This window comes from Pleuronectes platessa, chromosome 17 (genome assembly GCF_947347685.1).
Source record: "Pleuronectes platessa chromosome 17, fPlePla1.1, whole genome shotgun sequence".
In the NCBI taxonomy this organism is placed as follows: Eukaryota; Metazoa; Chordata; class Actinopteri; order Pleuronectiformes; family Pleuronectidae; genus Pleuronectes; species Pleuronectes platessa.
Window position 1 is genome coordinate 23,172,939 of NC_070642.1, and position 23,863 is coordinate 23,196,801.

Sequence of the window (23,863 nt, forward strand, 5' to 3'; positions counted from 1 at the left end):
CAGGACACAAGAGAATCAGGACTTTCATCAGTGCAGTTTGTATCTTTGACTTGATGAACAGAAACTCTGAGCAGCAGATGTTAGTGAAACCATCTCCATAAGATCCTGAACTTTCTTATAAACGTTTGGGTTCAATAAACAGATCTAACGTACTTAGTCCTGAGAGAACTGTAATTCCATGCCCAGCCTGCAGGGGGCTCTGACCTTTGAACAAGTCACACAGTCTTGATGTACAAAACCTGCAACAACACAAAGACATAAAAACTCAAGTCAACTGAAACACAACTGACCTGAACAAACAACGAGCCTCGTTCTTTCTCTGCTCCGAGGTGAAACACGTCCGACTGTCACTGACCTGAGGTCTGCACAGACTCTGAGGTTTATTTTAAGGACGTGTAGTCTGAGCTGCGGACCAGCTGACCTCCTGTCTCTAATGTCACAGGAGGAAGGTTAATGTCAACAACTGACACAGAGACCTCCTCCACATTCACCTCAGCAGCTATGTTGGGTCTAAAGGCCGGAGAGAGAATGTGTGAAAGTCAGTGAAGCTGCAGGTCAACAGGAAGTCTCTCCTCCGTTCTGATGACTACGTGTTCACATGAACACTGGTCATGTGAATCACAGACACGTCACACACACACCCTTGTTTACATGTGGAGGTGAGACATAACTAGACAAGACATGACATGACAATGTATTTGATAAAATGTGATTAAGATACAAAGATTAAGATGCATTTATTATTTGTCCCAAACACAGACACACTCATGCAGGGAGGGAAATGTAACCTCTGCTTTTAACCCATCTGGTGCAGGACACACAGAGCAGTGAGCGACCATGTACGGCGCCTGGGGAGCAGATGTTGGGGGAGTAAGGTGCCTTGCTCAAGGGCACTAGACAGGGTAGGGAGAATCCTCTTGGATTTTTGGACAGATCAATCCAGGTTTGTCTTTTTGTTGTTTCTCCGTGGAGTCGAACCAGAGACCTTTTCTGCCACTAGTCCACCACCTCTCCTTAAGATGTAGTGTGGGTGTGTCTTTAAACTGGACTGTGAATGAGTTTGTCACTGACCATTCCACTCTGGTGCTAGTCTGGTTTCACGCCGGTTTCAGTCTGGTTCGAGTTCCGGTGACTGATTGTGACTCTGTGATCAAGCAAAAACACAAATACTTTTAACTCACAGATGTGCTCGGTATCGCCCCCTGTGTGGGACCAGCAGACCTGACACGTGAAAACAGATGATGATGTGATGATGTGACGATGTGACGATGTGATGATGTGATGACGTGGTGATGTGATGAAGTGTTGATGTGATGACGTCATGATGTGACGTGTGTATTCTGCTCTCAAGTCTCGCGGCCCCCGGACTCACCGGTTTCCATGGAGACAGTTAGTGACAGTGGCCCCGCCCCCCGCCTCCTCCTCTCAGCACGATGGTTGGAGCTCAGATCCTCCGCTGAGCACCGGAACCACCGGAACCGCTGGGACAAGAGAACCGGAACGTGTCCAGATGTTCTTCAGCAGAATGAACCAGAGCAGCTTCCTGTTCGGACCCCTGGACGAGCTGCACGAGCTGCACGAGCTGGCCTTCATCGAGAGACCGATCCGCAGGAGTCTGAAGGTACACACAACCGCACACACACAACCGCACACACACAACCGCACACACACAACCGCATAGACGCACATGAATACGCACGCGCGTACACGCGCGCGCACAAACACACACACGTCGGTGATGATGATGTGACGCTGTGTGAGTCAGTGGAGGAAGATCAGCCTCCTCACAGGAAGCAGAGGGAGACCCGCAGCGTGACGCAGTTTCACTGCGTGTCTGTCTGTCTGCAGTGAGACAGGTTTATATACAGACTGCAGTGAGACAGGTTTATATACAGACTGCAGTGAGACAGGTTTATATACAGTCTGCAGTGAGACAGGGTTATATACAGTCTGCAGTGAGACAGGTTTATATACAGTCTGCAGTGAGACAGGGTTATATACATACTGCAGTGAGACAGGTTTATATACAGTCTGCAGTGAGACAGGTTTATATACAGTCTGCAGTGAGACAGGTTTATATACAGTCTGCAGTGAGACAGGTTTATATACAGACTGCAGTGAGACAGGTTTATATACAGTCTGCAGTGAGACAGGTTTATATACAGACTGCAGTGAGACAGGTCTACATACAGTCTGCAGTGAGACAGGTTTATATACAGTCTGCAGTGAGACAGGTTTATATACAGTCTGCAGTGAGACAGGTCTACATACAGTCTGCAGTGAGACAGGTTTATATACAGACTGCAGTGAGACAGGTCTACATACAGTCTGCAGTGAGACAGGTTTATATACAGTCTGCAGTGAGACAGGTTTATATACAGACTGCAGTGAGACAGGTTTATATACAGTCTGCAGTGAGACAGGTCTACATACAGTCTGCAGTGAGACAGGTTTATATACAGTCTGCAGTGAGACAGGTTTATATACAGACTGCAGTGAGACAGGTTTATATACAGACTGCAGTGAGACAGGTTTATATACAGACTGCAGTGAGACAGGTTTATATACAGACTGCAGTGAGACAGGTTTATATACAGACTGCAGTGAGACAGGCCTCAGGTGATACACAGCGTCTGGGAGAGAGGCTAGCTGGTTAGCATGCTAACCGGAGCTCAAGGGGAGGTGTAGCCTCTGGAGACACAACATGGTGAGAACGTAGTAAAAACATTTTCTTCATCCGCAGGACCTAGAAAAACCAAAGTAACTCAGAACTATGATGTTAAAGTACAAGTACTTAGTTACTTAGCACAGAGTACAGAGTCGTTTTTACGGGTAGTTTTGGGGACAGGAATGTGTGAGGACTGTTTCCCTGTGAGTCCCCAGACATGAGGGAATCGAACTGGTGACGTTGTGACGATGAGGTGTGTTGATGGCAGCAGAAACATTCATGTTCCTGTGTATTAAAGCACAAACACGTGTTTGTGACCCACTGAGTGTTGAGCTGGTTGTGCTCCTGTCAGACGGCGGAGGAGATCGAGCAGCTGACGGTGGATGAAGACCTCAGTGACATAGAGAGAGCCGTCTACCTGCTCAGGTGAGGACCCACAAACCTCCTGATGTCTTTATTATCTGTACATTTTCCCCTGATTGTAACTTTGTGTTTGTTTCCTCTTGTCCCCAGTGTGGGTCAAGAGGTGCAGAGAGCCAGCGTCATCAGCAACCTGCCGAGTCTGGTCCGACAGAATCCCGCCGAGACGTTTCGTCGCGTCGTTCCAAAAGTCCGGGTGCGTAACTTCAGCCCTCCTCCGTCTGAAGGTCCGTTCTGAGAGGACGGGGGTAACCTAACATGTCTGTGTGACTCAGGAGGTCCTGAACGGGTCTGGAGCTGAGATCCAGCTGCTGGCAGCAGCATCGTTCTTAACCATCCTGCAGGACGACATCATCCTGATCCACACCCACACCTACTCCATCCTGAAGACAGTCCTGCTGCACCTGAACCACCGAGACCCAGGTATCACACCTGAACCGCCCCACACACAGGTATCACACCTGAACCGCCCCACACACAGGTATCACACCTGAACCGCCGAGACCCAGGTATCACACCTGAACCGCCCCACACACAGGTATCACACCTGAACCGCCGAGACCCAGGTATCACACCTGAACTGCCGAGACCCAGGTATCACACCTGAACCGCCCCACACACAGGTATCACACCTGAACCGCCGAGACCCAGGTATCACACCTGAACTGCCGAGACCCAGGTATCACACCTGAACCGCCCCACACACAGGTATCACACCTGAACCGCCGAGACCCAGGTATCACACCTGAACCGCCCCACACACAGGTATCACACCTGAACCACCGAGACCCAGGTATCACACCTGAACCGCCGAGACCCAGGTATCACACCTGAACCGCCCCACACACAGGTATCACACCTGAACCACCGAGACCCAGGTATCCCACCTGAACCGCCCCACACACAGGTATCACACCTGAACCACCGAGACCCAGGTATCACACCTGAACCGCCCCACACACAGGTATCACACCTGAACCGCCGAGACCCAGGTATCACACCTGAACCGCCCACACACAGGTATCACACCTGAACCACCGAGACCCAGGTATCACACCTGAACCGCCCACACACAGGTATCACACCTGAACCACCCACACACAGGTATCACACCTGAACCGCCCACACACAGGTATCACACCTGAACCGCCCACACACTGGTTCACACCTGAACCACCCACACACTGGTTCACATCTGAACCACCCACACACTGGTTCACATCTGAACCACCCACACACTGGTTCACACCTGAACCACCCACACACAGGTATCACACCTGAACCACTCACACACAGGTATCACACCTGAACCACCTACACTCTGGTTCACACCTGAACCACCCACACTCTGGTTCACACCTGAACCACCCACACTCTGGTTCACACCTGAACCACCCACACACAGGTATCACACCTGAACCGCCCACACACTGGTTCACACCTGAACCACCCACACACTGGTTCACATCTGAACCACCCACACTCTGGTTCACACCTGAACCACCCACACACAGGTATCACACCTGAACCGCCCACACACTGGTTCACACCTGAACCACCCACACACTGGTTCACATCTGAACCACCCACACACTGGTTCACACCTGAACCACCCACACACAGGTATCACACCTGAACCACCCACACACTGGTTCACACCTGAACCACCCACACTCTGGTTCACACCTGAACCACTCACACACAGGTATCACACCTGAACCACCTACACTCTGGTTCACACCTGAACCACCCACACACTGGTTCACACCTGAACCACTCACCTGTTGATGACTGGGATGTGTTTGTGTTTGTCAGTGGTGAGTAACGCCTGGTTGGAGACGCTGCTGTCGGCCATCGACTCTCTACCCAAGGAGACCATCAAACAGGAGGTACAGGGATCAATGCTGCCGATCAATAACTCTCATCATCAACATGTTGGTTCAAAGATATGAAAGCTCTGCCTCACTCTCTGCTCCTGTCTGTCTCTCCAAGGTGCTGATCCCTCTCCTCCATCAGTCTCAGCTGTCTCACCCTCTTCATACGCGTCTCGCCAGCTGTCACATTTTAGGAAAAGTCGCCTGCAAGTTCGATTCCCACATGTGCGCAGCAGTGAAATAATTTAAATTTTCAAATGATTATGATCAGATGAATGTCTCATGTTGATGATGTCACACCTGATCTGACCATAGACTGTATATAGACATAGAACCTAAATTAAGATGGACGACATGACATCTCTCAAAACTGAAACTAAATCAACTGGATCGCCCTCTGGTGGCTGACTGCTGTATAGGTCACTAACCTCCTCCATGTTAGCAGATGGGACATGGACTAAACTATGAATCAAAGATGTTAAATAAATGTTTGTAAATATGTTTCTGTAATTTCCAGTCGTTCTCATCTCTGTGATGTTTGTTCAAGTGTTTCGGATCAGTTTGGTTTGAATCAGTTATTTGATGATATAAATACAACTGAGACATGATTGACAGCTAAAACTGCCAGACGATCGGTTGAGCGTTAGTGGGCGGGACCTTGATGACAGCTGCACGATCACTACTGCACAGACTGACTGTAAATGACGTCATCACCACAAGATGGCAGTGTTTGAAATCAGGATATTTTAGCTTCCTTTCTGGAGGAAGTGGAGACGAGTCATCCATCTTTGTTTGTCCAGCACTAACAGCTGTTCTCCTGTTGGTCAGAGTGAAGAAGGAGCTGCTGCCTCTGGCTCGCTCTCTATGTCAGGACCTGGAGTTCGAGGTCCGAGCCTGTATGTGCCGTCAGCTGGAGAGCATCGCTAGGGCAACATGGTAACCCTTACCAAACACCAACATAAACACACTTAATATGGACAAGACATCTGTTGTGGTGAGACGTTGTGTCTTTGTCCGTCTCAGGGTGGACAACACCAGGACAGAGCTGCTTCCTGAACTGGTGAAGCTCGCCAGAGATGAGGAGAGCAGCGTGTGCCTCGCTGCCTTCGACACAATCATCAATCTGATGGAGATGATCGACAACGGTGAGTCCTCAGGGGACAACAGCTAGATGGGTTTAAACCCCCCTCCTGTTCACGACACCACATTCACAGCCCCCCCCCCCCCCCCTCAGATGACAGACTCCATGTGGTGGTTCCTCTGGTGATGTCGGTGTGCGAGGCGTCATCTCACGGGGATGAAACCATCTTGGCATCTTTGTCGTTCCAGTTTGGGAAGCTGTGCAGTGGACTGGCAGGTAAGACCCAACACTGCAGTCACTCAGTAGAACCACAGTAAAGAAAATGAAGTCTTACTGAAGATACTTGTGACTCTGAAGTGGTGAATCAAAGTTAAAGTTAAAGTTGTCATGTCTGTAAACAGCTGTTTACTGAGACCATGATTCTCTGCTGGAAAAGGGTAAATTGGTCTCTAACTCAACTGGGAGGTGACCCATAACTCACTGGAGGGACGACATATCCCTTGAGGGAAGAGCTGGAAAATATGGTTGGAGAGAGGGATGTTTAGAAATCAATCTCTTGGATACAAGAAAGAAGAGCGACTTCAGGAAGAAGCTGCCTTGTCTGGAACAGGCCGACCTGTAGCCCTCCTTGAGCCAGGAGGTGCTCATCCCGATCTGGGTCAGTGACAGTGCTTCAGAGCAGCCACCTTCTCTTCTCTGAGTGTCGTCCTGGAGAAGATGTCCCTGAGGGACTGAAACGATCTCATGGATGACGTATTGCAATCCTGGATTAGGGGAATATTCTGCTCCACCTGCTGTTTGTCTTGGATACGTAGGTGCAGATCCGTTGGCTCATCTCCACCCGGTGGTGAGGTGAATCAAATAGTGGTGGCTGCTGGTCAGACCGGCTGAATGTAAACACGTAGTGACATCTCACCACAGAGTTCTCCTTCAGGCTGGTTGGTCCTGAAGTAGCAGACAGTTATGAGGAGGTCAGGTGACCTGGACTGAGAGTAGTTTCAGACAAAGGAAGGAATACTTGATGAATTCTCCAGAGAGGAATCCCAGCTTCTCTCTCTTTCTAGGTGCTGCATCAGGAGACCAGCTGTTTACTCTTGAAGAAATCACAGAAGTGTCTAAATGTGTTTTATGGACTGGGAGAAGGTTTATTGACCATGCCTAGGTATATTGGGGAAGGGTTCTTTGAGCGTCTGGGGTGCCAAGGCCATTAGTCCTTCAGTTCTTGCGTATCCAGAGTCAGACGCTGTCAGCGTTCTCTGCAGGAAGTCCAACATGTTGCTACAGGGTGTAGGACTCCCGTCACACCTTCATGTCGGTGGAACAGGATCAGAAGGTGCAGTCCCGTGTGAAGTGCTTCTAGGGCGACTTCAGGACTGAGGAGGGATGATGTTGTAAGAGTCACTGTGTTTCAGGCTCCCTGTCAGACGAGCAGAAGGCCCGGCTGCTGCAGAGGTTCAAGCTGCTGTGTGTCACCGGTCTGCAGACTGAAGAACAACTGACAACTGACATCAATGAGTCCAAGCTGATTCGCTGCAACTGCTGCTACAACTTTCCAGTAAGTTCAGACACAAACACACACACGCAGTATTTTGGATACTTGATCTAACCTTGTCTCTGTTTCCGAAGGCCATGATGGTGTTTGCTGGCTCCACCCACTTCCTGTCTGAACTCTACCCGAACTTTTCCGCTCTTTGTTGTGACCCCGACGTCTGCGTTCGTAGAAGCGCTGCAGCCAGTTTCCACCAGGTCCCAGTATACTGATAAAAACCTGATGGTTTACTTGTTTGTACAAGAGTAGGGAAGCTAGAGGGCGTATCCTCTGAGGAGCAGGAAGGAGATACAGGGATTGACGACCAGTAGCTTTTCAGAGATGAACATCACAATCGCAGTTGTTATGACAGAAGGAAGCAGTTCAGTATTTGTTTGAGAGCTTTGGCTGCAAACAGCTTCTCACTAACTCTCCTCTGTCAGGTGGTGAAGCTGCTCGGCTCAAACGTCCAGGTGCTTCACAAAGAGCTTCTGCTTCTGCTGCAGGACGACGCTCTGGAGGTGAGAGGTCACAGCTGCTGTTTGTGTGTCATCAGCACACTAATGTCGTCTTTTGTTATTATTTTATAAAGTGTTAAACATTTAACAGCAGCTAAGAACAAACACTTCTACGATGCTGTTGAGTTGTGGGTTTGTTTTGTGCTGGAGCTTCTGTTGTCGTTGTTGAGGTTCTGGATGCTCTGATGAATCACCTGGAGGAAACTCTGGAGGCGGTTCTGTCCAGAGGAGAGAACCTGATGTTGGACGACACGGTGAGAAAACAAACCTGGAGTCTTAAGATGTTTGCACACAAGTCCATGTTTTTCATCTGAAACCGTTTCAAGTTAAATAGTAAAGACGTCCTGACGTCCTGAAACAGACCTGAAGCCATTGGGAGAGTTCCTCAGCTCTTCAGTCAGATGATGAAATTCTCCTCACCGCTGCACTTTATCTCCTTCTGACAATTTTCAGAATAAAAGTTAAATATATCAGACTGGATTGGATGAAGGATTAAAAAACGTTGTGTTCAAAGACCTTTAGTCTTTCTCTCTTTTGCTGCTTCTTCTCTAATCTTGGTTTCTCGTGTTCTTTCACGTTCGTCGCTCGCTTCTCATCAGTTCCCGGAGCTGCTGGCGGCCTTGTTGTTGGCAGAGCAGAAGGTCGGATGTTCTCTGCGTTGGCGGCTGCATGAGAAGCTGCTGCAGCGTTACAGCTGCCTGGCCAGACTGCTGCCTGGAGAAGTGCTGCACCAGAGCTTCTCCCCTCGCATCTTCATCATCCTCACCACCAATGTCGGCACCACAAGACAACACAAGACGTGACATGATGCAGCAGGTAGAGCAGTGGGACAGACGGTAAATCCTCCTCTGGTGTTGTGGTTGCAGAAGGTGTTGCCCGTGCAGAAGGAGGCGGCTCGAACGTTCTGCACATTTCTCCGTTACAACCGCAAACAGGAGCAGCGTCAGGAGATGATGGAGCGACTGATCCAAGGTCAGAACACCCTGGTCCTGCAGTCTCAGGTGCACTGAGTACGTCACCTGTGAACAGGTGACCTCAGGTACCTCAGTGAAGTATTTTTAAAAGACTCCTGAAAGTTAGAGACAGACATGGTCACACTGTGAAAACACGTCAGAAGGTCTGGAGGACACGGATCACTGATGGCTTGTGTCTGATCCTCAGATCTGGCTCAAGGGCGGAGCTACTGGAACCGACTGAGGTTCCTCGACATCTGTCAAACAGCCACGGAGATCTTCTCCAGGAAGTACTTCAACAAACACTTTTTGATTCCTGCGCTGCAGCTGGTGCACGACCCGGTGGCCAACGTCAGGTAGGACCCTCCACCTGTCTGTCTGTCCACCTGTCTGTCTGTCCACCTGTCTGTCTGTCCACCTGTCTGTCTGTTCACCTGTCAGTCTGTTCACCTGTCTGTCTGTTCACCTTTCTGTCTGTCCACCTGTCTGTCTGTTCACCTGTCAGTCTGTTCACCTGTCTGTCTGTTCACCTGTCTGTCTGTTGACCTGTCTGTCTGTCCACCTGTCTGTCTGTTGACCTGTCTGTCTGTTGACCTGTCTGTCTGTTCACCTTTCTGTCTGTTCACCTTTCTGTCTGTCCACCTGTCTGTCTGTTCACCTTTCTGTCTGTTGACCTGTCTGTCAGTTCACCTGTCTGTCAGTTCACCTGTCTGTCTGTTCACCTGTCAGTCTGTTCACCTGTCTGTCTGTTGACCTGTCTGTCTGTTGACCTGTCTGTCTGTTCTCCTGTCAGGTACAAGCTGTGTCAGCTGTTGCCCTGTCTGTCTGTCTGTTGACCTGTCTGTCTGTTGACCTGTCTGTCTGTTGACCTGTCTGTCTGTTCTCCTGTCAGGTACAAGCTGTGCCAGCTGTTGCCCTGTCTGTCTGTCTGTTGACCTGTCTGTCTGTTGACCTGTCTGTCTGTTGACCTGTCTGTCTGTCTGTTGACCTGTCTGTCTGTTGACCTGTCTGTTCCCCTGTCAGGTACAAGCTGTGCCAGCTGTTGCCCTGTCTGTCTGTCTGTTGACCTGTCTGTCTGTTGCCCTGTCTGTCTGTTTCCCTGTCTGTCTGTCTGTTGACCTGTCTGTCTGTTGACCTGTCTGTTCTCCTGTCAGGTACAAGCTGTGCCAGCTGTTGCCCTGTCTGTCTGTCTGTTGACCTGTCTGTCTGTTGACCTGTCTGTCTGTTTCCCTGTCTGTCTGTCTGTCTGTTGACCTGTCTGTCTGTTGACCTGTCTGTTCTCCTGTCAGGTACAAGCTGTGCCAGCTGTTGCCCTGTCTGTCTGTCTGTTGACCTGTCTGTCTGTTGACCTGTCTGTTCTCCTGTCAGGTACAAGCTGTGCCAGCTGTTGACCTGTCTGTCTGTTGACCTGTCTGTCTGTTGACCTGTCTGTTCTCCTGTCAGGTACAAGCTGTGCCAGCTGTTGCCCTGTCTGTCTGTCTGTTGACCTGTCTGTCTGTTGACCTGTCTGTCGGTTTCCCTGTCTGTCTGTCTGTTGACCTGTCTGTCTGTTGACCTGTCTGTTCCCCTGTCAGGTACAAGCTGTGCCAGCTGTTGCCCTGTCTGTCTGTCTGTTGACCTGTCTGTCTGTTGCCCTGTCTGTCTGTTTCCCTGTCTGTCTGTCTGTTGACCTGTCTGTCTGTTGACCTGTCTGTTCTCCTGTCAGGTACAAGCTGTGCCAGCTGTTGCCCTGTCTGTCTGTCTGTTGCCCTGTCTGTCTGTTTCCCTGTCTGTCTGTCTGTTGACCTGTCTGTCTGTTGACCTGTCTGTTCTCCTGTCAGGTACAAGCTGTGCCAGCTGTTGACCTGTCTGTCTGTCTGTTGACCTGTCTGTCTGTTGACCTGTCTGTCTGTTTCCCTGTCTGTCTGTCTGTTGACCTGTCTGTTCTCCTGTCAGGTACAAGCTGTGCCAGCTGTTTCCCTGTCTGTCTGTCTGTTCACCTGTCTGTCTGTTCACCTGTCTGTCTGTTTCCCTGTCTGTCTGTCTGTTGACCTGTCTGTCTGTTTCCCTGTCTGTCTGTCTGTTGACCTGTCTGTCTGTTCACCTGTCTGTTCTCCTGTCAGGTACAAGCTGTGCCAGCTGTTGACCTGTCTGTCTGTCTGTTGACCTGTCTGTCTGTTGACCTGTCTGTCTGTTTCCCTGTCTGTCTGTCTGTTGACCTGTCTGTTCTCCTGTCAGGTACAAGCTGTGCCAGCTGTTGCCCTGTCTGTCTGTCTGTTGACCTGTCTGTCTGTTGACCTGTCTGTCTGTTTCCCTGTCTGTCTGTCTGTTGACCTGTCTGTCTGTTGACCTGTCTGTTCTCCTGTCAGGTACAAGCTGTGCCAGCTGTTGCCCTGTCTGTCTGTCTGTTGACCTGTCTGTCAGTTGACCTGTCTGTCTGTTTCCCTGTCTGTCTGTCTGTTGACCTGTCTGTCTGTTGACCTGTCTGTTCTCCTGTCAGGTACAAGCTGTGCCAGCTGTTGCCCTGTCTGTCTGTCTGTTGACCTGTCTGTCTGTTGACCTGTCTGTTCTCCTGTCAGGTACAAGCTGTGCCAGCTGTTGCCCTGTCTGTCTGTCTGTTGACCTGTCTGTCTGTTTCCCTGTCTGTCTGTCTGTTGACCTGTCTGTCTGTTGACCTGTCTGTCTGTTGACCTGTCTGTCTGTTGACCTGTCTGTTCTCCTGTCAGGTACAAGCTGTGCCAGCTGTTTCCCTGTCTGTCTGTCTGTTGACCTGTCTGTCTGTTGACATGTCTGTCTGTTTCCCTGTCTGTCTGTCTGTTGACCTGTCTGTCTGTTGACCTGTCTGTCTGTCTGTTGACCTGTCTGTCTGTTGACCTGTCTGTCTGTTTCCCTGTCTGTCTGTCTGTTGACCTGTCTGTCTGTTGACCTGTCTGTTCTCCTGTCAGGTACAAGCTGTGCCAGCTGTTGACCTGTCTGTCTGTCTGTTGACCTGTCTGTCTGTTGACCTGTCTGTCTGTTTCCCTGTCTGTCTGTCTGTTGACCTGTCTGTCTGTTGACCTGTCTGTTCTCCTGTCAGGTACAAGCTGTGCCAGCTGTTGCCCTGTCTGTCTGTCTGTTGCCCTGTCTGTCTGTTTCCCTGTCTGTCTGTCTGTTGACCTGTCTGTCTGTTGACCTGTCTGTTCTCCTGTCAGGTACAAGCTGTGCCAGCTGTTGCCCTGTCTGTCTGTTGACCTGTCTGTCTGTTTCCCTGTCTGTCTGTCTGTTGACCTGTCTGTTCTCCTGTCAGGTACAAGCTGTGCCAGCTGTTTCCCTGTCTGTCTGTCTGTTCACCTGTCTGTCTGTTTCCCTGTCTGTCTGTCTGTTGACCTGTCTGTCTGTTTCCCTGTCTGTCTGTCTGTTGACCTGTCTGTCTGTTGACCTGTCTGTTCTCCTGTCAGGTACAAGCTGTGCCAGCTGTTGACCTGTCTGTCTGTCTGTTGACCTGTCTGTCTGTTTCCCTGTCTGTCTGTCTGTTGACCTGTCTGTCTGTTGACCTGTCTGTTCTCCTGTCAGGTACAAGCTGTGCCAGCTGTTGCCCTGTCTGTCTGTCTGTTGACCTGTCTGTCTGTTTCCCTGTCTGTCTGTCTGTTGACCTGTCTGTCTGTTGACCTGTCTGTTCTCCTGTCAGGTACAAGCTGTGCCAGCTGTTGCCCTGTCTGTCTGTCTGTTGACCTGTCTGTCAGTTGACCTGTCTGTCTGTTTCCCTGTCTGTCTGTCTGTTGACCTGTCTGTCTGTTGACCTGTCTGTTCTCCTGTCAGGTACAAGCTGTGCCAGCTGTTGCCCTGTCTGTCTGTCTGTTGACCTGTCTGTCTGTTGACCTGTCTGTTCTCCTGTCAGGTACAAGCTGTGCCAGCTGTTGCCCTGTCTGTCTGTCTGTTGACCTGTCTGTCTGTTGACCTGTCTGTTCTCCTGTCAAGTACAAGCTGTGCCAGCTGTTGCCCTGTCTGTCTGTCTGTTGACCTGTCTGTCTGTTTCCCTGTCTGTCTGTCTGTTGACCTGTCTGTCTGTTGACCTGTCTGTCTGTTGACCTGTCTGTCTGTCTGTTGACCTGTCTGTCTGTTGACCTGTCTGTTCTCCTGTCAGGTACAAGCTGTGCCAGCTGTTTCCCTGTCTGTCTGTCTGTTGACCTGTCTGTCTGTTGACATGTCTGTCTGTTTCCCTGTCTGTCTGTCTGTTGACCTGTCTGTCTGTTGACCTGTCTGTCTGTCTGTTGACCTGTCTGTCTGTTGACCTGTCTGTCTGTTTCCCTGTCTGTCTGTCTGTTGACCTGTCTGTCTGTTGACCTGTCTGTTCTCCTGTCAGGTACAAGCTGTGCCAGCTGTTGACCTGTCTGTCTGTCTGTTGACCTGTCTGTCTGTTGACCTGTCTGTCTGTTTCCCTGTCTGTCTGTCTGTTGACCTGTCTGTCTGTTGACCTGTCTGTTCTCCTGTCAGGTACAAGCTGTGCCAGCTGTTGCCCTGTCTGTCTGTCTGTTGACCTGTCTGTTCTCCTGTCAGGTACAAGCTGTGCCAGCTGTTGCCCAGGCTTCGCTCTTTGCTCCGGATGCCGGTCGACAAACAGCTTCTGCAACAACTTGACTTCTGCGTCCAGAAGCTTCTGTGCAGAGAGACAGATAAAGACGTGGTGGCGACGATTCGTAAGGTAACGTCCTCGTCACGTGTCTGTCCACCCGTCTTCTTGTCCCGGACTTTGAGCTGACAACAGATTCATTGTGTTTTTCAGACAGTGTTGGAACTGGACAAACTGGACCTCAAAGAACCTGTGAGCTTCTTTTCATCAGCACTAGATCATGGTGTGATGGTTTCTGGGGCCTGTCCTACGAAGGGAGCTGCACATGTCCAGGAGATCTTTCTGATATCCGGGTGAACTCAACCCAACAATCACAGTCAGACTAAGTGGTCGCATGACGCTGGTTATTAACTCGATAAATTAACCCAGATTATACTACTTTAGATATGAGCATGTGCACATAAAATGGGCGGGGTTTACTGCATATGACCAATCACAGACAGTTTGACTGGCAGATCCTTCAGAAACTCTTCAGAGGATCTCAGAGGATCTTGTGGGTGTCTGAAGACCCTGGTCCTCCTCAGAGACTCGAACGATCCTCACCGGCTCCACGGATCCTCTGAGAACATGATGTCATGGTTCAAAGGAAGGGATTGGTCAGTGGGTGGAGCTTTATTCTGTCAGGTTAGCTGCTCAGCGTAAGGTACCTTGGTGATTTACCCCGATAACAAGGGAACGAGCTTCGTAGGACCCTGAAACCCCGAAGTTACCCGGAAGGTTAGCGTTAAGCCATAAGCGCAAATCCAGCTTCGTAGCACAGAGCCCTGTTGTTGTTGTGTCTGTTGTTGCGTCACCTCCACTGTGTTTGCTCAGTTTCATAAGAGACAGGAGAGAGACGTTCTGGACCAGAAGAAGGAGAAGGAGGAGACTCTGCTGCTCGAGATGGTGAGTGTGAACACGACGGTTCCTCCTCAGTCTGAGTCCTCCTCAGTTGTAATGATGTTTCCTCTGTGGTCAGGAACAGCTGGAGCGACAACACGCTGACGGAAAACTCATCGCTGAACCTCAAACGGACAGAAAACGTGAGCATGACAACGAATAGATAAACACGAGATGAGCTTCATGTGCACTTGAAGGTTTCTGATGTGATCAATGAGTTTATTGAACCATCTTCGTTTTTTGTGTGTGAACCGTCGATCTTCGACAGGAAGAGAAAGTAAAACCTGTCTCTCTGCAACTAAATCCATGTCCATGTCCTCATCTGGAAATGCCTCATCATCTGGTAAGACAGAAAAACCGCTGATCAGTATTTTCTCCACCATTTGTGAAACCAAGACCAGCTGATAAGCCACAGGTGATATAGGCTCAATAAGCATCCCCGGGTATGACCACTTCAATTAACCTTGTTTGGAACAGTCCTCGGTGGCTCTTGGTGTCTCCACCTTGGTGGGAGAGTCTCCACCTTGGTTTCATATGAACCATCCGTTCTCTTTCATGTCAAGATTGAATCCATTCATATAAGATGTTAGTGGGTTTTTAGACGAGTGGAAAATAAGCTAAAGTTCTTAGAACCTGGATATGAATTAGAACCTTAAGGAGGAACTCAAACAAGGACGGATGATGTTCCTTTTTCTACAGGTAAAGAGATGAGGAAGGCTAAACTGTCACGGAGTCGATCCCTCAGCAGTCAGTCGACAACAACCAAACCCGCCAACTCAGAAAGACCTCTGTAAGACCATCAGACCTCCTTGACTTTCACTGGTGTGGGACGAATACGTGTCCAGTGTTCTGAATAGTTCTTTGGTTCTTCGATTCAGGAAGGTTAAGGAGCTGAGCAGCACATCTGGACCCGGGAAGTCCTCCATGTTACAGAGCAAAGGTACCACGTCTTTACATCCACCACATAAATACCTCTTCAGTTTTTCATCACTTGCTGTGTTTTATAGATGGCTGTTTGAGGAACGCCCACTTCACTTTGTCAACCCAGTCAATCTCATCCATGCCAGTCCTGATCCGCAGCAATACCACGAGCCTCCTGGACCGGGCAGGTACTTTGGACCACAGAACCAGTTCCATAGACCAGAGAACCACTAATATAGACCACAGAGACCACAGGACGAGTACCTTGGAGCAGCGCAGTAAAACAATGGAGCGGAGTTGCGGGGTTAAGGACAATCAGTCCAGAAAGTTGTCAACGTGAGTTCTTGCTAAAATAATTCATTGGTGGAACCTGTTCTAAGCCAGTGCCCAGGACTAGGAAGCAGAATTTGTGGTTATCATGTTAACTTCGGTTTTAACTCAGAGTTTTTTTCAGTTCTACGAAGCTCGTTCCCTTGTTATCAGGGTAAATCACAATGGTAACTTGCTCCAGGTTAAGTTGGAGATAAGAGATCAAACAGTATAAAGCTCCGCCCACTGACCAATCACCTCCTTGAACTATGACATCATGTTCTTAGAGGATCTGTGGATCTGGTTGTTCAAGTCTCTGAGGAGGACCAGGGTCTTCAGAGACCCACGAGCTCCTCTGATGAGCTTATGAAAGCTCTAGATTCTCCTCAGAGGATGAACCTCTGTCAACTACTGGAGCCCAACATAACCAGCCTGACCAGTAAAGTGCTCCCAGTACAACAGACTGCATCTGTTTCACTTACTGGTACTTATGTACTGGGAATGTCAGCAGAGGAGAACCTCACATACTTTAAATACTATGATCCTTTAAATAGAAGTAACAGTTTGATCCTGGTTGAGAAGTATGATTCTTTGCTGTCAGTCAAACTTGTCTGTGATTGGTCATATGCAGTAAACCCCACCCCTTTTATGTGCACATGGTCATATCTAAAGTAGTAAAACCTGTGTTTACTTAATGGGTTAATAACCAGCGTCATGTGATTCGACCTAAATTTAACTAAATTTAGGTCGAATGTTTTTGTGTGAGGTCAGCTTGACTGTTTACCCTCGTTTAGCCCCTTGTTTTGAACCTGAACTAATGAACTAATAATTAGATTACATTTGTTTAAAAATCCAATGAGCCTAGTTTCGTTCTCTTTTATAACTTCCTTTGTCTAGTTAGCTTAGTTCACTTAGCTTGGTTTAATCGCTTTATTCATAACTTAAACTGCTACCACAAAAGTCAGATTCTCCAGTTTTGATAAAAACTCTTTTCCTAATCAACAGAAACAGGAAGTCAAACTCTTTCAGTGTCCAGTCCGGGCGAGATTAAGATGATGACGTCACCGTACCTCCACCAGACCATCAGCCAATCAGCAGGAAGTGGGCAGTTTCAGGACATTACCCAGAATGCAACAGGACATTATCTCTGTCTTACAGTGACTAACAGATCTACTGTATTCAAATGATCTCATCCTATCATCTGATTGGTTCAGTAAACGCAACACATTCAAACTGCTACTGTGTTCTTATTGGTTGTTGGTTTCACATGTCACATGTTCTCTGTTACACGGGACATCTGTTGGACTAGTGTCCGTCCTGGGAGACGGGTCCTCACGTGTCTCTGAGGTCTCTACCTTCTTCACCTGTTGAAGGTTTCAGTGGTTTGACTCTAGTTGAAGATCAGAGGACGTCTCACCTTGTTAAAGACGAGGAGACAAACTGGGACCTGAGAATATGAGACTATACTAATATAATTTGATTGATGATTGACATGCCGACATGTGATTGGTCAGATGAACATCCTGTCAGGTTTCACAGCTGAATAATTTGTACTGATGTTTTTAATCATATTGAACTGGACCAATCACAGCCAGGCGTTTCCCAGCATGCAGTGCAGATCCTGCTGCCTTCAGGATTCCAGGTGAAGTCACACAGCTTTTTAAAGCTTTATTTAAAACCTGATTTCTTTAATGTTCAGTTGGAAGTGACAGACACCCCCCCCCCCCCCCCCCGTCACGGGCTGTTGAGACGGTGGGAACAGGTGATGTCACAGTGAGGTTTGATGTCATGTTGGTGTGTTTGTGAAATGACTCCACAGGTAAAGTGACGTATTTTAATGTTTCATAGGGATTTACTGCATCACATTACAAATAATTAACAACAGTATGTTTAAGTCATGAACTCTAAATAGTTGTGTTCATGTGTGATAACATGCTCATGATCATGCTAACATGCTAACTAGCTGCAGATTGAAACTCTAGAGGGCAGTGTTTCACTGGCTGGATTCTTTGAGATGTTTCCAGACTAAGTCTCAGAGAAAATAATAAATAAAATAAGTTGTTTAAAGTAAATACATGTTTGTGCGTCTGTATGAAAACCAGCGCAGCGTTCAGGAACAACAGTGTTTACAAACCTTTGTGGTTCCTCACATTAAAAGTGAAGCAGCTTTGACCCCTGACCTTTCATCACTGGTCATAAACCACAGGGGTGTTTTTATCCTCTAATTTACCACCATGTTCTGAGCTAAATGCTAACAGCTGATGTTTAGCATGTTTAATGATCACCATCATTAACATGTTAGCACACTAACATGAGTTATTAAGGAGTAAATATAGGGCTGCTCAAGCTGAAGGGAAAGTCGGTGATGATGCCGTTAAACACTGAGCGTTAATACACCTGTTTAAACATGATGAGAACAACAGCGGCCATTTTCAGTTTTCCTGTTGATCGCTCAGGGTTAGGGTTAGGGTTAAGGTTAGGCCGTTCTTATCTTGCGACCCCTCGATGGGTCCGGACCCTCAGGTTGATCAACACAAAAAGCTGCTAACTACAGAATGTACTGACACTAGATGAACATTAGAACTTAGTAAACTGGCCGAGTCGTTGTTTCACTGTTAAGAACGTAAAGTTTGATGTGTGGGACTCGGGTGGACGTGGCTCAGCAACCACTACTTCCTGGTGGGATCCACCACTCGACCAATGGACATCAGGCTGCCAGTGTTCTGCTGGTAGATGATGAAGATGAAGGGTCGGTTGATGGTCAGTCGAGGGGGAGGACTAGAGAACACATTGACTCCACCCCCTGCAGTGATGTCATCGCTGCGCTCGTCAACAGAGACAACAGATTTATGAAAAACCTGAAAAAGGAGGTGTAGATAAGAGATTCTGATAATAAAGTAAAAAACTAAACCATTTCACATCAGAACCAACGACATAAACCACCACAGAGACCGGGGGGGGCTTCAATACATCTAGCTTCTTCACTCGCCTGTGTTAGTCTGGGTCCTTTAGCCCCGCCCATGTTTGTGATCTCTGCATCTTCCTGAAACACCTGCGTGATGTTGAGAGTCTGCAGGACGTCCTTCAGTGAGTAGGAACGTTCCATCAGGAACCGAGGAACCTGCACCTCCAACTTCCTGCGTACAAAATAAAACAGAATGGATGGAGATGGATTCATTTTCAGAAATGTAAAGAATTCAAACTTAGGTTTGACTCCACGTCTTTTGTCTGTTATTCTACGAAAACTGTTACGTATTCATATGTTCAGATCAACGCTGTGATTCATGTGGATGTTCAGGACGAGCGGCAGGAAGCAGATTCTTACGTCCTCTTGAGTTGTTTGATCCAGGCTTGGATCTTTTCCGCCGTCACTTCTTCTTCAACCAAGGTGACGTCCACATCTTCATCAGGCAACACGACCAACATGGCCGCCCCCCCGGTCATCGGCAGCTGTAACACACCGGCCTTCACCGAGCGGTCGTAAGCCAGGAAGTACCGGTCCGTCCTGAACATCATGGTGACCATCACGATGTGATACCTGTCCACGTAGAACCGGTCCTCTTGAGACAGGGACAAGTTGAAGGCTGGACTGAACCGGGCTGAAGAAGAGAAAACTTTATTAGTATAGGCAGACAAAACATTAGAACGGTGTGAGCACTAGCCGTCACATAGAGGTTTGATAACAACACGTCTCAGACACTCAGATGTTACATAACCCCGCCTCTCACTAGAAGCCACGCCCCATTCCCAGGTGACAGGTGAGACGTACTCTGATAGGAGGCCACCGTGGCGAGCAGCAGCTGGGTCTGGGCGTCCAGGTTGGTCACCAGCTCCTGGACCTGGTCTCCGGACTGTTCCTGGGCCCAGCGGTTGATGGAATCGACAGCCTCCTGCGGTGTGGAGTAGTCCAGGGTCTTGGCATTTCCTCTGAACTTCGTCTGAACCAGGTCCAGGTAGGACGGGGACACCTCGAAACTCTGGGCGGGAAAGAGGGCCACTCCCTGTTGTGGGTTCAGGGTAACGCCACTCGGCAGGATGGCGTCCCTCAGGGTCTGAAACAGATCTGAGAGCAGCAGCGACGGACTCAAACCTCACAGAACCAAACCAGTCTTAAGTTCAACCCTAACCTCTGACCCCTGACCCCTGACCCTGGACCTACCTGGGAGAGTCTGTGGGTCCAGTCCTGACAGAGTGAGTCCTTGAAGCAGCTGATCCTGGGTCGGCCCGTTAGTGGCACTCAGCAGCGCCATCAGTCCAGCGGTCAGCGTGAAGGGCGACAGGTAAACATTATCATCGGACCGACGGGCCACAGCTTGGTACAAGCGGGCCGCGAAGTCTGAGTTCCTATTGGCTAAGTCCTGCAGGGCCGGGTCGGCAGTCTGAGAGGAGACCGGACTCAGGAGGAGGACCAATGAGAGGAGGACACAGGGATTCATGGTCACAGTGCTCCCTGTGGAGAAGGCGTGAACAACACTCAGTGACACTGATCACCACACATCATCAGAACAGCATCGATCTACTCAGAGCGTCAACCGACTTCCGGTCAAAGAAGACATCGCCCTTTCCAGTGTCGTCACATCAGAACTGCTATTTTGGATTTACGTTGTTTATATTGTTTACGACCGTGTGATCGTGATTTACATTTTAAAGGGTCGCGTTCCCGTTCGGTGTTAAAAGCGATAATTAATATTAGATCTCTCGATGACGTAATCTATCGATAAACAGCAATGACCCGCAGCTGTAAACAAACAGACCAACTGACGTCATCAGTCTGACCTTCAGGTTCCATTCGATCTTCGATGTTTGATCAGATGTTTTTCTGCTTCACGCGCTGCGCATCACTGTCCAGCTCGCGCCCCGGTCACAACACTGCCACTTCCTGTCAGTTCTTTTCAGAATAAAAGTCGTTTCCGCGCAGCAAGTAAAAGAAACAATTTATCAAATTTATCGAAGAAAACGGGAAATAGAATAAATCTATCAATCTCATACACAAAATAAAAACTAAAGATCTATATTCTACTCCACAGGATTGTAGATGTTTCATAAAATTATTTAAATGAAACCTGTCTTCATTGAACAGATATTTATTAGTAAAATGTCAAAATAAAACAAGTTTAAATTCAAATAGAGTTAGAGGGAGTCACTTTTACTCTCATGCTTTTATTTGGAAAGAACCGACGTTCAATTATTTTGTTTCGGACCACAAAATAACGTTTCAGACATTAGTAATGTAAGTATTAACACACAGACATATATGAATGTGAATATATATATACATGTATGAGGTGAAATCAGCTGATTTAAACCTGAAGCGAACCAGCAACACAAACACTGAACAAGTGTCCACATATTCTTGGTCTTTTACAACATTAATATGAAGTTTTACACCTGACTTCAAACGGCTGCGAAGTTACAGTTTAATACAAACACACTGATATTTGAATAAACTCATGTTTCTGTGTCAGAGCTGCAGACCCCCCCCACCCCCTCCCTCCACACTGCAGCGTCTCGTCCATCTCGAGCAAGATGAGGAGCAAACACCACCTCCAGCCTGCGGAGGGCGCTGCTCTGGTCACCACGGACAACTGTCCTCTGGAGACGGCGCATCATCAGCCGCACCATCACCTGATTGGACCAGGCCAGACCCAGAGCCGGGGACATGTTGGAGGAGAGAGGACTGAGACGGAATCATGGCATTAGAAACATGACATCAGCGTCTCACATTGATGATGTCATCACATTTAGATGGAATGATTCAAGTGAATAAAAGATGAAATAAAGTTTTACCCTGAACTGTCTGATCTGCTGAAGACATCTGTGACCTGAAACACACAAATACTATCATCACTGATTATCACAAACACACACACACACAGGCACACAATAACTATCATCACACACACAGTCGAATACATTATCATTTATTATCACACACACATGCACATACAGACACACACAAATAACATCATCACTTATTATCAAAATCACACACACACACACACAGTCAAATACATCATCACTTATTATCGCACACACACGATAACTAGCGTCAGTTCCTTCTTCCCTCAGTAAAGTGACACCATAGTTATATCATAGTTTTTACAATTCTTATTACATTATGAAACCGCAATTATGGTAAAATTGGTTAATGTCGACATCCCTAGTGTGTGTGTTTACGTGTATGTGTATATATATATATATGTGTGTGTCTGTGTACATATGCGTGTGTGTGGGTATAAATAATATAATATAATATGAATCCACCACATGACATCCCCGTCTCACATTGATGATGTCATCATATTTACATGGAATGATTCTAGTGAATCAAAGATGAAATAAAGTTTTTGTGTGGTATGTTTGAGTTTGATTTGATTGTTTCAATCTTAATAACTATCATTTGGACTTTCATCAATAAAGACATCAATGTTAAATGTATTTATCCACCTTCTGTCGTGTGTGTGTGTGTGTGTGTGTGTGTGTGTTACCTGGTTGATGCAGAGGACAGTTGTGGTGAACTCCTGGCTCAGGTGGTGCAGGATCGAGGAGAAGGTGAGCAGCCGTTTGTTCCTCTCCAGCCAATCATCAGCCTGGAACTCAGACCTGAACAGAGCCGCCACCGAGTCCACAACCACGAGTCGGACAAGACCACGAGCCAGCAGCAGGGGGACACGCCGGGACAGACACACCTGGAGAGAGTCCTGAAGACGGAGACAGGTGAGAGAGACATGGCAACTGATCTGACCCAAGGTCAGCAGTGACCACTCACCAAGTCAGCGGTGTGTTCAATGTAAACGTGGTCGCTGAACTGGAGGCTGCTGATCAAAGACGGAGGGACGTCGGAGCGAAGACACGACTGCTCCCTGATCAGCTGCTGCAGACGTCTGACAGGAAACGGGTCCTCAGTACAGATGTAAACTGCTCCTACACACACACACATCATTTATAACCTGATTTCAGGTCAGTTCATTCTGAAGTCGTCCAACTGTCGCGCTCATGCTCCAAACAGCAGGGGGCAGCATGTCCCCAGAAGGTGCCTGTTCTAGGACGGAGCTCACTGGCCAATCACAGCTGTGTACGGAGACATTCAACGTGGGAATTGGACCGGTGGAGTGACGGTTAGGTGGTGCGTCCACTGACCTGCGTCCAGTCCTCCGTGCTGCGTGGGGTACTGCACACACAGACACAGCTGCAGAGCCAGCTGAGTCTTTCCTGCTCCGCTCTCTCCAGACAGCTCAGTGACGCCCCCCACAGGAAGTCCTCCCCTCAGCAGCCCGTCCAGCACGGGACAGCCCACAGTGAGTCTGAGCTCACGCTGTCCTCCACAGAGGACGGCTGGGAACAGTGGGAAAATACACAGGTTACCACTCTGTGACATCACACAGTTACGTCCAATCAGACTGCACGGTTGATGGTCTGACCTGGGACGAGGGGGTGGCGCCTGCAGGCGCCGGCTGCCGTGGCGAGCAAGCGCTGGACGTCCGAGTGAGACAGACCAGTGGACCTCTGCAGATCCAGAGCAGAGACACAGAGGACGTCCCCCACACGTCTCAGCTCGGCTGGGGAGAGACAGAGTGACCACGGTAACAACAATCATTGTTGAGCTGTGGCATTTATTCAAATTAAATTGAAACTTGACAAATAGTGATGATGTTAGTGTGGTGACCTCTGACCTCTCCTCACTGCTGCCCTGATCCTCGGGTCCAGCTCCAGCTGATCCCACTTCATCTGTCCTTCAGGTTGTGTTCCTCAGGTTGTGTTCTCCAGGTTGTGTTCCTCAGGTTGTGTTCCTCAGGTTGTGTTCCTCAGGTTGTGTTCTTCAGCTTGTGTTCTCCAGGTTGTGTTCTCCAGGTTGTGTTCCTCAGGTTGTGTTCCTCATGTTGTGTTCTTCAGCTTCTGTTCTTCAGGTTGTGTTCCTCATGTTGTGTTACTCAGCTTCTGTTCCTCAGGTTGTGTTCCACCGGTTGTGTTCTCCAGGTTGTGTTCCTCAGGTTGTGTTCCTCAGGTTGTGTTCCTCAGGTTGTGTTCTTCTAGTTCTATCAAGGTATTTGTTTTATTCGTGCGTCTCAGTAAGACAACCACCCGCCAGAACTCATTACGTCATCAGTGTTCGCCGGGTTGAAC

General features: G+C 48.5%; 3 protein-coding genes across 4 annotated transcripts; 1 reads left to right on the forward strand and 2 right to left on the reverse strand.

Moving 5' to 3' along the window:
- Nucleotides 1-1,433: 1,433 nt before the first annotated feature.
- ppp4r4 (protein phosphatase 4, regulatory subunit 4) lies at nt 1,434-17,909 on the forward strand. 2 transcript variants are annotated; one of them, XM_053445337.1, is made up of 25 exons: nt 1,434-1,621; nt 3,021-3,094; nt 3,182-3,284; nt 3,364-3,511; nt 4,904-4,977; nt 5,081-5,187; nt 5,791-5,898; nt 5,986-6,107; nt 6,197-6,319; nt 7,456-7,598; nt 7,670-7,789; nt 8,015-8,092; nt 8,260-8,343; nt 8,689-8,862; nt 8,956-9,061; nt 9,251-9,398; nt 13,558-13,702; nt 13,784-13,822; nt 14,444-14,515; nt 14,589-14,652; nt 14,778-14,852; nt 15,209-15,299; nt 15,388-15,449; nt 15,517-15,618; nt 16,745-17,909. In XM_053445337.1, the coding sequence occupies exons 1-25, from the start codon at nt 1,511-1,513 to the stop codon at nt 16,924-16,926; spliced, it is 2,655 nt and encodes an 884-aa protein (XP_053301312.1). In that variant the 5' UTR covers nt 1,434-1,510; the 3' UTR covers nt 16,927-17,909. The 2 variants fall into 2 exon arrangements, with proteins under 2 accessions (XP_053301312.1, XP_053301311.1); XM_053445336.1 differs by having other exon boundaries at nt 15,517-15,766; nt 16,745-16,939.
- Nucleotides 17,560-20,655, reverse strand: serpina10a (serpin peptidase inhibitor, clade A (alpha-1 antiproteinase, antitrypsin), member 10a). Its single transcript, XM_053445343.1, has 6 exons — nt 20,516-20,655; nt 19,899-20,189; nt 19,509-19,802; nt 19,065-19,338; nt 18,729-18,876; nt 17,560-18,597 (listed from the first exon to the last, which is right to left on the reverse strand). The coding sequence occupies exons 1-6, from the start codon at nt 20,526-20,528 to the stop codon at nt 18,409-18,411; spliced, it is 1,209 nt and encodes a 402-aa protein (XP_053301318.1). The 5' UTR covers nt 20,529-20,655; the 3' UTR covers nt 17,560-18,408.
- Nucleotides 20,656-20,864: 209 nt separating this feature from the next.
- Nucleotides 20,865-23,604, reverse strand: xrcc3 (X-ray repair complementing defective repair in Chinese hamster cells 3). The gene is made up of 7 exons (XM_053445345.1): nt 23,413-23,604; nt 23,161-23,298; nt 22,880-23,074; nt 22,509-22,663; nt 22,228-22,440; nt 21,527-21,561; nt 20,865-21,416 (listed from the first exon to the last, which is right to left on the reverse strand). The coding sequence occupies exons 1-7, from the start codon at nt 23,465-23,467 to the stop codon at nt 21,188-21,190; spliced, it is 1,020 nt and encodes a 339-aa protein (XP_053301320.1). The 5' UTR covers nt 23,468-23,604; the 3' UTR covers nt 20,865-21,187.
- Between the last annotated feature and the right edge of the window lie 259 nt (nt 23,605-23,863).

What these genes read in the sequence shown, in the direction of transcription:
- ppp4r4 (XM_053445336.1), top strand. Translation starts at nt 1,511, where the DNA reads ATGTTCTTCAGCAGAATGAACCAGAGCAGCTTCCTGTTCGGACCCCTG. An exon ending in GATGGAGCGACTGATCCAAG is followed by an intron (nt 9,062 to 9,250) that starts GTCAGAACACCC and finishes TCTGATCCTCAG; the next exon opens with ATCTGGCTCAAGGGCGGAGC. An exon ending in GCCAACTCAGAAAGACCTCT is followed by an intron (nt 15,300 to 15,387) that starts GTAAGACCATCA and finishes TCTTCGATTCAG; the next exon opens with GAAGGTTAAGGAGCTGAGCA.
- serpina10a (XM_053445343.1), bottom strand. An exon ending in CACGGTGGCCTCCTATCAGA is followed by an intron (nt 19,339 to 19,508) that starts GTACGTCTCACC and finishes TCTCTTCTTCAG; the next exon opens with CCCGGTTCAGTCCAGCCTTC. An exon ending in ATCAAACAACTCAAGAGGAC is followed by an intron (nt 18,877 to 19,064) that starts GTAAGAATCTGC and finishes TTTTGTACGCAG; the next exon opens with GAAGTTGGAGGTGCAGGTTC.
- xrcc3 (XM_053445345.1), bottom strand. Translation starts at nt 23,467, where the DNA reads ATGAAGTGGGATCAGCTGGAGCTGGACCCGAGGATCAGGGCAGCAGTG. An exon ending in GCACGGAGGACTGGACGCAG is followed by an intron (nt 22,664 to 22,879) that starts GTCAGTGGACGC and finishes GTGTGTGTGTAG; the next exon opens with GAGCAGTTTACATCTGTACT. An exon ending in CTGTCCTCTGCATCAACCAG is followed by an intron (nt 21,562 to 22,227) that starts GTAACACACACA and finishes TGTGTGTTTCAG; the next exon opens with GTCACAGATGTCTTCAGCAG.